Here is a 13,184-nt window from a genome sequence, read left to right on the forward strand (position 1 = left end):
TAGCGGCGAGCGAAATGGCAGCAGCCTAAACCGTGAAAACGAGGTTGTGGGAGAGCAATACAAGCGTCGTGTTGTGTGTGGTTTGTCGGTTACCTTTGTACACCCCTACTGTACATAACGATTTGGATCCGCCCCTGTAAACATGGACGAAGCTATATACATAATTTGAATTAAAGGAATTTAATCGAATTCTTTTTGTTAAAAATTATATCGCGTATGTAAGTTAAAAAATTTATTTATGTGTATGTATATTATATATGTAGTTTGAATTTCTTTGACACAAATTAAGAAACTCCTAAAGTACTGTAGTTCAAAACTGCTTTTAGGTTTAAAATTTGAATATCATATGTAGTACTCTAATCCCTATAAACAAAAAAAAAATATCATATGAGAAAATCTCAAAAGGGAATATTCAATTACCAAAAATTTATAAAATCCTCTTATCTTAAACTCCTAATTCAGGCAAAATTCTTTATCTAAACCCAAAACATGACCATACAAAATTAAAACAAGATAGTAATGTTTGAAAAAAATAGAAAATGTACGAAATATAGCTATATATATATATATATATATATATATATATATAGATAGATAGATAGATAGATTTTAAATTATATGCACTGCAATATAAAATAATTTCTTTTATATATACTATCATGTCATCTAAAGAACACCAGGTAAGTCTCCTTAAAATATATATTATCTTAAAAGTTAGATAGGTTATCTGCTATACAACATACAAGGGGGAACGATGGTATAAAAATTTCTTACACTGAGAATATATATAAACTTAAACTCAGATAGATAAAATGCCAGACATTAATTCGTTGTCTCGTATAATTTTTTGGATTAAAATTAAAGTCACATGTCCTACATTCTCAAAATTTTCGGGTTGGCAATTCAAATATCAAGTGAAATAATTATTTCAAGTTAATATTTGAATTTGTAATTCAAGTGAAAATTCTCAAATTTTTAATTTTCACTAAAAGCTTTTAACTTTCACAAAAAATATTTCCAAATATAAATTCATTTTAACTCAATATTTAACTATCATAATTTTTTTTTTCAACTCCAACTTAAATTCTGCGAAACGCATGATTCATGTTTCGTTGAACAAAAATATTGAGTAAATGGAAAGAAAAATATGTGGTGAAGGCTCATTGCAACGCCTGCCACGTGTCTTCAAAACTCTAAAATATCAAAGTTGCTAACAATAGAATGATTTCCTGTAATTCATGTATAGTTTGAGTAGATGAAAATTATCCTACCAAAGCTTTTTGTGTTTTATTTGTCAATCTCTTATAGAAAGAGTCTTGTAACTAAAATTGATTTAAAATAATTTTTTATGATCAGTTACAATTACCGACGGAGGCTTTGGAGCAACGGTAAAGTTGTTTTCTTTTGACCTATTGGTCATCAATTCGAGCCGTGGAATCAGTCATTCATGCTTGCATCAGGGTAGGCTGTCTACATCACACCTCTTGGAGTGCGACCCTTCCCCTGACCCTGCGTGAATGCAGGATGCTTCGTGCACCGAACTGCTCTTTGTTCAGTTACAATTACCAGTTATAATTTGAGGGAAAAATGCTATACAAATATCTCTTATATTATATTTACCAGTTTGGTGTGTTATTTTTTTAACTAATTTTTCATAAAATTACAAGTTTATGAAAAGTTTATTTTTACAAGATATTTGAATTTATAGTTCAAGTGAAAATTCTCAAATCTTTAATTTTCATTACAAGTTTTAACTTTAACAAAAAAATTTCCAAATAAAATTCATTTCAACTCAATATTTAACTATCAGAATTTTGTTTACCAACTTCATATATTTTTTCAACTCCAACTTAAATTCTGCAAAACGCATGCTTCATGTTTCGTTAAACTAAGATATTGAGTTAATGGAAAGAAAAATATGTGATGTAAGCTAATTGCTAAGCCTGCCACGTGTCTTCAAATTCTAAAATAGCTAAGTTGGAAACAATAGAATGGTTTCCTATAATCCATGTATAGGAAAATTATCCTACAAAAGTTTTTTATGTTTTATTTATCAATCTCTTATAGAAAGAGTCTTGTAACTAAAATTGACTTCAAATAATTTCTTATTATCAGTAACAATTACTGAAGGGAAGCTTTAGAGCAACGGTAAAATTATTTTCGTGTGACCTATAAGTCACAAGTTCGAGCCTTGGAATCAGTCACTCATGCTTGCATGAGGGGAGACTGCCTACATCACACTTCTTGGAGTGCGGTCCTTCCCCAGATACTGCGTGAATGAAAAATGCACTTGTAGAAAGAGTATTGTAACTAAAATTGATTTAAAATAATTTCTTCTGATCAGTTACAATTACCGAAGGGAAGCTTTGGAGCAACGGTAAAGTTGTTTCCTTGTGGCCTATAAGTCACGAGTTCGAGCTGTGGAATCAGCTATTCGTACTGACATCAGGGTAGGCTACCTACATCATACCCCTTGGAGTTAGGGGTGTCAATGGATCGGTTCGGCTGGTTATTTTATAAAATTTATACCATACCAATTTTTCGATCATTCTATTATGTATAATCAAAATTGGACTTTTCGAAACCGTCCCAATCATATCGGTTTCTCTTCGGTATCGGTACAATTCGGTAAATTTTTCGGTAATTTTTTTAATGTCATGTAAAAGTTACTAGTAGAAGTAGAATGCAATAACATACATACTTTTTTAGGACTTAGCAAAACTCTCTAGATATTTTTACAGTTTAAAAGGTGATGAATTAAGAAAATATGAAAGGTGGCTACAGTATAGATCAATCAACTATTCTACATCATCATAAAAGAAACTACGCAAATACAAAAATAATATAAATCACACGAGTGAAAAAATATTAACTAAGTTGGGATTCAAGAATAAAGTTTATAGAAGATTAAATATTCAAGAAGATAGATCAAAATTATACGAAAGAAAACATGTTTAATACATTATAGATTGCTACTCATACCCGCTACAATACCTTGTGTCTTGCTAGTAAACATGCTAGAAATAATTTAGTGTCACTATGAGTATTAAAATAGGTTTGGAGGATTTTAAGTTTAATTACGTGTTGCCTTGTAACTGTTTCATAATTCAAAGGCCCAAGAAAAATTTAATGCTTTATTAATTTTAAACTTAATATATAAATATATTATTCACATTGTAAATTTATTCGGTACAGTTCGGTATTTTTTTGGTTTATTTTCTTAAAATAAAAAACCTACCCTAATTATCGGTACGGTTATAGATTTATATAAAAACCTACGGTTTCATTAAAAGAAACCTTAAATTTGGTACGGTACGGTACGGTTCGGTCGGTTTAGTCGGTTTTTAAATATCCATTGACACCCCTACTTGGAGTGTGTGCCTTCCGCAGACCCTGCATGAATGCGGGATGCTTCTTGCATCGGCTGCCCTTTTGTTCAGTTACAATTACCCGTTATAATTTGAACATAAAAAAATTCTATAAAAATATCTCTTATATTATATTTACCTGTTTCGTGTGTTATTTTTCTTATTAATTTTTCATAAAAACAATTACATATAACTAAAATAATATTTGTAACGGATCATAAAATCGATCTCCCGGTTGGAAACCGAGTCGATCAAAACATATATCGAAGAAAAACTTATACACGGAATCTTAATATATAATATATATAATATAGTAGTAATAATATATAATATTTCCCCATCTGGCAAATTAAATGCCACAATATAGCATACAATTAAAAGTTCGTTGGGGTAGTTGCACCCGCCCTCCCCCTCTTTTCCTGCTCATGCACCCTTTAAGTTAACGTACCATTTCACCATTTTCCTTCTCAACACATCTAAAACTCTTTCTTATTCAACATTTTTCTCACTTGGATATCTTTTATTTTCATCTAAAAAACCAAAAAAAAAAAAAAATACTTCTCTTCTCTAAGTGTATTGATTTGAGGGTACGTCTCTATTTCGATTCTTGATTATTTTAACGATGGGGGATGAGAAAAACAGGAATCTTGTTCATTCTGAAGCAGAACGAGTTTCGGTTGAGGCTAAAAGTGAAAGAAAAAATAACAATCTTCCTAATTTTCTTCTATCAGTTAGGCTCAAATATGTGAAACTAGGTTATCATTATTTGATTACCAATGCTATGTATGTGTGTTTGGTTCCAATTTTAGGGGCACTTTTAGTTCAACTTATGACTATTTCAGTGGAAGATTTAGTCCAATTATGGGATAAGTTGAAATTCAATCTTGTCACAGTAATTTTTTGCTCTGCTCTAGTGGTATTTTTAGGTACACTTTATTTTATGACAAGGCCTAGGAAAGTGTACTTAGTGGATTTTTCATGTTACAAACCTAAGCCAAATGTTATGTGTCCTAAGGAAATTTTTATGGAGAGGTCAAAACAAGCCGGGATTTTCACTGAGGAGAATTTAGCGTTTCAAAAGAAGATATTAGAGAGATCAGGATTGGGACAAAAGACATATTTCCCCGAGGCGCTTTTGAGAGTGCCTGCAGAGCCTAGTATGGTCGAGGCGAGGAAAGAAGCTGAAATGGTGATGTTTGGTGCTATTGATGAATTGTTGGCGAAAACCGGAGTGAAGGCTAAGGATATTGGGATTCTTGTTGTGAATTGCAGCTTGTTTAATCCAACTCCTTCACTTTCTGCTATGATTGTTAACCATTACAAGATGAGGGGAAATGTTATGAGCTATAATCTTGGTGGTATGGGCTGTAGTGCTGGACTTATTTCTATTGACCTTGCCAAACAACTATTACAGGTTTGTTCCTTCCTTAGTTAATCATTTATCTTGCTATTGCTTGTCGTTACTGTTTCCTTTTCATCTTTCCTTGATCCGAGAGTCTATCGGAAACAGTCTCTCTACCTTCACAAAGTAGGGTAAGGTCTGTGTACACACTATCCTCCCAGTTCTATTATCATGGGATTATACTGAGTTTGTTATTGTCGTCGTTGAATCTTGACCTATAATAGTAGGTTAGTTACCATATTAGTGACAGTGCATAGAGCTTAAACTCGTCTTTTTTTGGTCTCGCAATTTATTGTACTTTTTGAGTTTGATAATGGTTATTCTACATCCTTTTCTTCACTCCTTTCTCCTGGATAACCATTATAGGGAGGGAGATGTGATATTGTATCCGGTCTCAAATATTAGTTGTTTTTGACAAACTCAATTAGTTTCAAAATATTTGACTTTTTTTAAATTAAAAAAAAAAAAACAAGTCATTTGTTTCTTTCTTTCAAAATCTACCCTTAATTTTTCAGTTTGGTGTTGTTTAAGTGAGAGCTAATAAGAAATAAAGTGTAGTTAGAAATACTTTTATGATTATGGCTATTAAATATTTTTCTTAAGAGGTATTGAAAAAATTTAAAAGATTAATAATATATGCAGGTGGAAACAGAGGCAGATGTTGCCTAAGATCTATGAGTTCAACTGAATTCATAATTTTCGGTACAGAGTATGTTAAATCTGAACCCATAATTTTAACAGTATAACGAGTTCACTACAAGTTTGAACCCATTAAACTTAAATTCTGAATCCGCTCAAGTAAAAAGTAGTATAATCTATAGTGGAAATTGCTTTCCAAGAATTAATGTACTAGTATAGGTAGTTCAAGTGGAATGAACACAATAATGTTCAATGTCTGCTAACTGCCAGTTTTTTATGCTTGTTCCACTCCTCAAAAAGTTTCATTAACTTTCTCCTTCCACGTCGTACAGTCAAATTTCTCTATAAAAACCTCGTTTGTTCTTATATTTTTTGGTTGTTATAGTGACATGTTGTTATAGAAGACATATATTATAATGTAACATAAAAATCGGTGCCGAAAAAAACTTAGCTTTATAGTGAATGACTGTTATATAGAGATATTGCTATAGAGAGATCTGACTGTACTCTATTTATCCATATCAAATATTAATATTTTCTAAGACTAACTGTCTGATTTTATCAATGTTGTATATCAGGTCAATCCTAATTCTTATGCATTGGTAGTGAGCATGGAAAACATAACACTCAATTGGTACTTTGGCAACAATAGATCAATGCTTGTCTCAAATTGCATATTCAGAATGGGAGGAGCTGCAATTCTGCTATCAAACAGATCATCAGATCGTCGTCGTTCAAAATACCAACTCATTCACACAGTACGTACACACAAAGGCGCGGATGACAGGAGCTATGGCTGCGTTTTCCAGGAGGAGGACGAGAATAAGGAGATCGGTGTTGCCCTATCGAAGGACCTAATGGCCGTTGCAGGGGAAGCGTTAAAAACCAACATCACTACCCTCGGGCCATTAGTCTTACCTATGTCCGAGCAACTTCTATTTTTCATGACATTAGTCGCGAGAAAAATCTTCAAGATGAAAATCAAGCCTTATATACCGGATTTCAAGTTGGCATTCGAGCATTTCTGTATTCATGCTGGTGGAAGGGCCGTGTTGGATGAGCTCGAGAAGAATCTCGAGCTCAGCCAGTGGCATATGGAACCATCAAGAATGACACTATATAGGTTTGGAAACACTTCAAGTAGCTCTTTGTGGTATGAATTGGCTTATTCTGAAGCTAAAGGGAGAATAAGAAAAGGAGATAGAACATGGCAAATAGCATTTGGCTCAGGATTTAAGTGTAACAGTGCTGTTTGGCAAGCTTTGAGGACTATTAATCCTGCTAAAGAGAAGAATCCATGGATGGATGAAATTGATGATTTCCCAGTTGAAGTTCCAAGAATTGTGACAATTGGTTGATTCTTGAAAATGGTTTTTATATTTTTTTCCAAGCAAAAGTTATCTATTACTATCATTCTTTGTTACCTAAAAGATTTTCTTGTACAATGTTGTTAATTATTTATAAAAGTAATACCACAGTTTCTGTTTTATCAATATTTCTTCCTGATGAGTCTTTCTGTTTTAAGCTATGTATTCCATATTTTGTTTAAACCTACTCTTATTTTCTTGTTGTTGTTATTGTTTCTTGGCTTCTCCACTATCATTTTTCCTTTCTATGATTGTTGGGATTATGCTTTCCTTGAGCTAAACGTGTATCGAAAATAACTTCTCTATCTTCACAAAGGTATGGATCATGTAAGGGTGGCAAGTGGGCCGGTCCGAGCCCGGAACCGCGGGCCAAGTGGCTAAGTGGGCCGGAACCGGTAGAACCGCTAGAGGTGGGCTTGGGCCGGTCTTGTGGGCCGGTTCTTGCCCTTGAACCATTAGGACCGGGACCGGATCGGTCCCTTGGCGGGCCCAACAGTTAATTTTTTTAAAAAAAAGTAGTCGTTTGGCTATTTGAAAAAACAGCCGTTGGGCTTTAAAAAATAGTCGTTGACTATTTAGAAAATAGCCATTTAACCACTCCCCCCTCCCCAACTTTGTTTTAACCCCAAACTTTTTATAATTACACTTTTTCCCTATTTTCAACTATAAATACCCCCTCATTCTTTTATTTTTCTTATAAAATCAATATCAATCTATCACAATCTCACTAATTTTCTTCTATACTTGCTACTATTGCTTACTTTATTCCAAAAAATAGTAAAACAATATTGAGATTTTTACAATTTGTGAAAAAATTGTGAAGTTGGTGAATTGAAGTCTTCAAGTCTTCAATGATGATCAATTTTCAACAAGTTGTTCGTCAATTCGGAAAAATTCATTCCAACTCTTAAGTCTTAATATTATTGTTTTATTTGTTTTATTTATTTGCTATTACTTGTAATTAAGATGTCTTCCTTAAAAAATTAAGAATAAGGGAAAATCCAAGAGTGCCGAATCTAGTGGTCATGTTGTTCCTCCTCCCCTGCCCCCGGCTCCCCGAACCAAACCCCATATCCGTCCTACACCTCCTATTCTTGATAGCGATAATAGTTTATTATAATTTACCGAGAGTTAATTTTGCGATAATATTGCAGCCGGTGAACAATTAGACCATGAATTAATGAATACTCTTTATTCTAATAATTATAATATTATTGATGCAAATTATGATGAGAATTGATCTTGATGAAACTCAACCGAATGATGATACACCCACTAGTAATAACGCTGCTAATCCAAATGATGACTCATCTGATACTCTTGTTATTGCCCCTACTTTTTATAGATAACCTACCAAACGGACGGAAACATCTCATGTTTGGCCATTTTTTACTCAACTAGTTCCACAAAATAAGGCTAAGTGTAAAACTTGTGGTATGGAGTTGGCTTTTAAATATTTTGGATCGCGAGAGGGGGGGGGGACTTTGACTAGACACATAAAAAAATACCCTAAAAATGGAGTAAGATATGAACGTCTGAAAGCTTTGGCCGAGGGGAAAAGTGTACCTAGTCCTACTTAGGCTGACCCTAGGATCGGTTCAAATCAATTTCAACCGGAAATTAACACTGTTACAGGTGATATTTTATATTATGATCCAAAAAAAGATCGAGAAGAATTAGCAAAAATGGTAACTATTATGTGCTTACCATATAGTTTTCCTTCTGACCTTCTTTTGTGCATTATATTAGAAATTTTTTAAATCTTACTTATAAAGCTTTTCCTCGCACAACCGTAAAGAACGATATTTATAAATATAAGCATGAATATGAACAATATTTGCGCTATTTATTTACTCATGTAAATTGGTGTGTTGCTATTACAATTGATATTGGTAGAAGTAGTAACGACTGCGATTACCTTACAGTTACCAGTCATTGGATTGATGAGGATTGGATAATACAAAAGCACATAATTGCTTATAGAATAATTGCTTCACGTCACACCGGGCAATTTATTGCTAGCACAGTTACAGATATTTGCAGATATTTTTACATTAGTGATAAAATAATGTCGGTTTCAATGGATAATGCTACTAATAACACAAATGCTATAGACTTGCTTACCACTACGCTAAATCCTGCATTTAGCAACATTTTTCATGTTAGATGTATTTGTCATATTTACCATTTAATTGTGGGTGATGGTATGAAAATTTTAAATTCAAATTGAAAAGGTTAAAATGGCTCTTAACTGGCTTTTTCATTCAAACCGTAGAAATAGACTTAGGGAATATTTTAAAAGATGCGATGAATGTGGCCTAAGAGAAAGAAAGATTACTAAACCTTGTCCAACTAGATGTAATTACATGTATGAAAGTTTGGTTGTTGCATATGAATATAGAAACCCCATAAACTCAACATTTAATGCACATGTAAGTGATGATGATGAGCACCTTACGAATGGAGATTGGGCTAATGTTAAAATGCTTCTTGATTTTTTTGAAAAATTTTATATTGCTAAAAATGAATTTTCTGGGCAATATTATCCTGCTATTTCTAACTGTTTAGTTTATATTGCAGCATTTGTAAATTTGTTTGCTCATTTTTAAAGGGGTGGGGAAATTTATAAACTTGCTATTGATTCTATGAGAAAGAAGTTTAAAAAATATTTTTCATATTCCCCCTATTTATGGTGTTGCTGCTTTGTTAAATCCTTGTATGAAATTAGGAGGTCCTCAATTTTGGTATGAAACTGTTTATAATAGTTTAGCACTTGAAGATGATGAGTTACCTAAACTTCCGAAAGCAATAACCTCAATTAGAATAAATGTTCAAACTATTTATAATGCTTATCAAGTTGCATTAAATAATGCTAGACCAAATGTTCCAACTCCTTCTTATTCTGATTCTCAATCTTCTAAAAGAATTGTGGGAGTAAGAACACTTAGTGCTTGGGTGGGGTTTAGGGGTTCTTTTGGTTCTAGTAGTAATGATTTTTCACAACTAAATGAGTTTGAAGTTTATTTACCACAGCAAATTGAGCATGTGAATCCTGATGGCTCCTTGAATCTTTTGCAATGGTGGAAGGACAAAGAAAAACATTTTCTGGTTCTTTCAAGGATGTCCGAGACATTTTAACTATTCAAGCTTCAACAGTGACATCAGAGAGCGCTTTCAGTCAAGCAAGACTTCAAACCGTGATTATAGAGCGTCTATGATGGAGAGCTTGGAAAAATTAGTACTTTTCATATATTGGATCTGTTCGGATAGAAGAAATTTTGGACTTGCTCAATCACAACCAGAGGAAGACGAAGCTTACGAAGAAATGCTAGCTGAACTTGCGAAGGATGCTGCTTCGCCCGACAATGGAAGCGGCGATGACCAAGCTAATTTTCCGCCACCACCAACGGAAATTCCTCCGAACCTTGAAGGATTTATGAAGTTTGTAAGAGATACCATGTAACTTGTATGATAAAAAATTAGTATGTATTATGTAACTTGTATTTTGGCACATCTTGATTAGTTTCTTTTTCTTCTCAATGGTGGTATTAGCACCTTATTGTGCTCATTCCATAGGGGGAGGAAGACTAAGAAAGATATTGCCATATTTTTTTAATGCTATAATAAAATTACAAGGCATTGTTTTGAATATCTCTTTACAATATTTTTGTCTATAAATTTGAATTAAAAAATTTAGGTCACAATTCTATAATAAATTTACAAGGCATTGCCTTAGATATTTTTTTAACATCTTTTTGTCTCTAATTTCTATTTAATTTTTTTATTAAAAAATCAATATTTAGCCGTTGGGCCCACTTAGCCCGCGGGACCGGCCCATATATCCCGAGACAATGAGTTAGTGAGCCCCGTCCCGAACCGGTTCCTACAAAAGATTGTTTAGCCCGGGACCGCTAAGCCCATTTAATTAGGGACCGGCCCGGGATCGGGACCGCGGCCCACGAGACCGGCCGACTTGGCCCGTTTAGGGCCCTAACCGGCCCACATGCCAACCTTAAGGTAATATTTACGTACACACTACCCCAGACCCACTTGTAAAATTTCATATTTTCGCAAACCCAGCCACATGACTTCAAGAGTGGATAAGACCATAGTTACAAAACTTGCATCATTGAAACGTACCCAATTTTACACTACATGCTTTCCCATTAATGACATGACTTGTGAGACTTATCGATATAAAAGTTCATGCTTTTATAAGGAGGGAGAATATAAAAAACACATGAAACTTTCACTACACTCGTTTAAAATGATAATTTTGTTAGTTCGCATATATTTGACTTACATGTCAAAAATCTTATTTAATTTCTTAAACATCGTGACCAGTCTAACACCTATGCATAAAATAGGGAAGGAATGTCATTTTTCATAGGATGTGATTGTTCAACAATATCACAACAAGGTGGGAAGTTCTTGGAGGGAAGAATGATGGGGATCTATTTGGAAACAGCCTCTCTACCCCAGCGTAGGGGTAAGGTCTGCGTACACACTACTCTCCCCAGACCCCACTAAGTAGGATTATACTGGGTGGTTGTTGTTGTTGTATATGTGGTTTACTGCCAAGTGACCCTAGAACTTGTATTAAATCTCAAGTAATAAATGCATCAAGTGGAGGTGACGTGCAAATAGCTAAGCAATATGGAACCAGCTGTTTGTACGAAAGATGACAAGAAGGGGTGGGCGGCTCCAGCATCAGAAATATAGCCATCCCTGCCCCTCATGTTAATCCCACGAGCCTCTTATCTATTCTTATTGAACGACGGCGGGGAGCAAATCCAACTAGAAAAAACTCACACTGGGCTTAGGGATAATTGATGACTTTCACCACGTCAAGGTGACACTCTACTGCTAAGTTATATTCCTTTCCCGCCCCATCGAGAAATAGAACTGACTAATCCTAAGTCAAAGGGTCGAGAATCGGTTCATCTATATCTAGTATTTTCTTCGCGGAGCATAGATTTCTATGTGAAAACTCACAAAAATCTCAAGTGAAGGTAAGGACGAACATGCAAATAGCTGAGCAAAATGGAACCAACTGTTTGAATGGCTGAGATGAGAAGGGGAAGGTAACAAGAAGGTAGCCATAAACAGGGACAGATCCAGCACCGAGTTCATCGGAATTTATGTGAAAATTCACAGAAAAATTCATCATGTATTAAATCTAAACTCATAAATCTTGAAACTATAATGACTACCGTGCTAAGAACCTTAAAGATCGCACCAATCAAGTAAAAATCCTGAATTCGCCTTTTAAGGACATAAAAAGCTGGAAATAGCTGCAGTAAGAGTTGGGGGTTTTTTTTTTTTTTGGGGGGGGGGGGGGTGAGGGGGGAAGTTTATCTGAAGGGACAGGTAGTGTAACCCACGTTGTAAACTTGCTGTAGTCAGATAATTTGCTACATATTCACAGGCAACTTCATTATCACACTTTAGGGAGTAACTCTCAGGTATACCTGTATTTTATTTTATTTTTGATTTATCAATCTTTTAGCAATTTCTCGCGGGGAAAATTCAAAAATAGCCAAATTTACAAGTGGTAATTGAAAAATAGCCACAGTTTCAAAAGTAGTCGAAAATTAACCAATTTTCATGTAAAGATAAATTTGAACGAAAACACTGTTCAAAATCCGTATAATATTCCAGCATAATATATTGGAGTTCCAGCATAATATGTTGGAGGTTCATACACAGGTGCTCCAATCTCCAATATATTATGCAGGAATTTTTCATGTGTTGGAGTTCCAGCATAATATGGTGAAAGTTTATACACAGGTACACCAATCTCCAATATATTATGCTGGTACTTTCCGTGTTGCAGCAAAATAGTGGCTACTTTTCAATGACTTTGCAAAAGTTGGCTATTTTTCAATGACTTTGCAAAAGCCACCGTGCTATTTTCACGTGGCTTGTGGGCTGGCATACTTGAAATAAGTCATCAGAGACAGCAGACAAGGGTATAGTGTAGATACATTTAGTGGTAAGCAATTTAATCGAAAAAATTTAAGTTATGCATATATAGGGCAAGGGAAATATAGTCTCACAAATTCTTTACAGTACCAAAGAGACTACTTCAGTTTTATTCAGTCCTAACATGGCGTCTTGAACTTCATATCACAACATTTAGCCCCTAACTCGTGCAACTGTTTTATTTTCACATCGGAGAATCCCCTGCATGTTTCTCGTTACAATTTCAGCTGAAGAAATTCAAAACTCGGGTGTATAAGCTCACACTTGTACTATCGTTCCAACTTAAATACCGCGACAAGGATCAAGCCATAACAAGTGGCTAACCAACACACCATGTGTAACGTCCTTAGTACAGAACCAAAGGACTAGCCTATAATTTGTGCACTTGCTTTAAGGAGAAAGAACTACCGCCAAGAACTATAG

General features: G+C 34.4%; 1 protein-coding gene across 1 annotated transcript; it reads left to right on the top strand.

The window, feature by feature from the left end:
- Positions 1–3,837: 3,837 nt before the first annotated feature.
- Positions 3,838–6,902, top strand: LOC104218838 (3-ketoacyl-CoA synthase 20-like). The gene is made up of 2 exons (XM_009769418.2): positions 3,838–4,782; positions 5,988–6,902. Exons 1-2 carry the CDS (start codon positions 3,991–3,993, stop codon positions 6,765–6,767), a joined length of 1,572 nt encoding a protein of 523 aa, XP_009767720.1. The 5' UTR covers positions 3,838–3,990; the 3' UTR covers positions 6,768–6,902.
- Positions 6,903–13,184: the final 6,282 nt, after the last annotated feature.

The sequence above is a fragment of the Nicotiana sylvestris genome, chromosome 9, assembly GCF_000393655.2.
Source record: "Nicotiana sylvestris chromosome 9, ASM39365v2, whole genome shotgun sequence".
Lineage (NCBI taxonomy): Eukaryota > Viridiplantae > Streptophyta > Magnoliopsida > Solanales > Solanaceae > Nicotiana > Nicotiana sylvestris.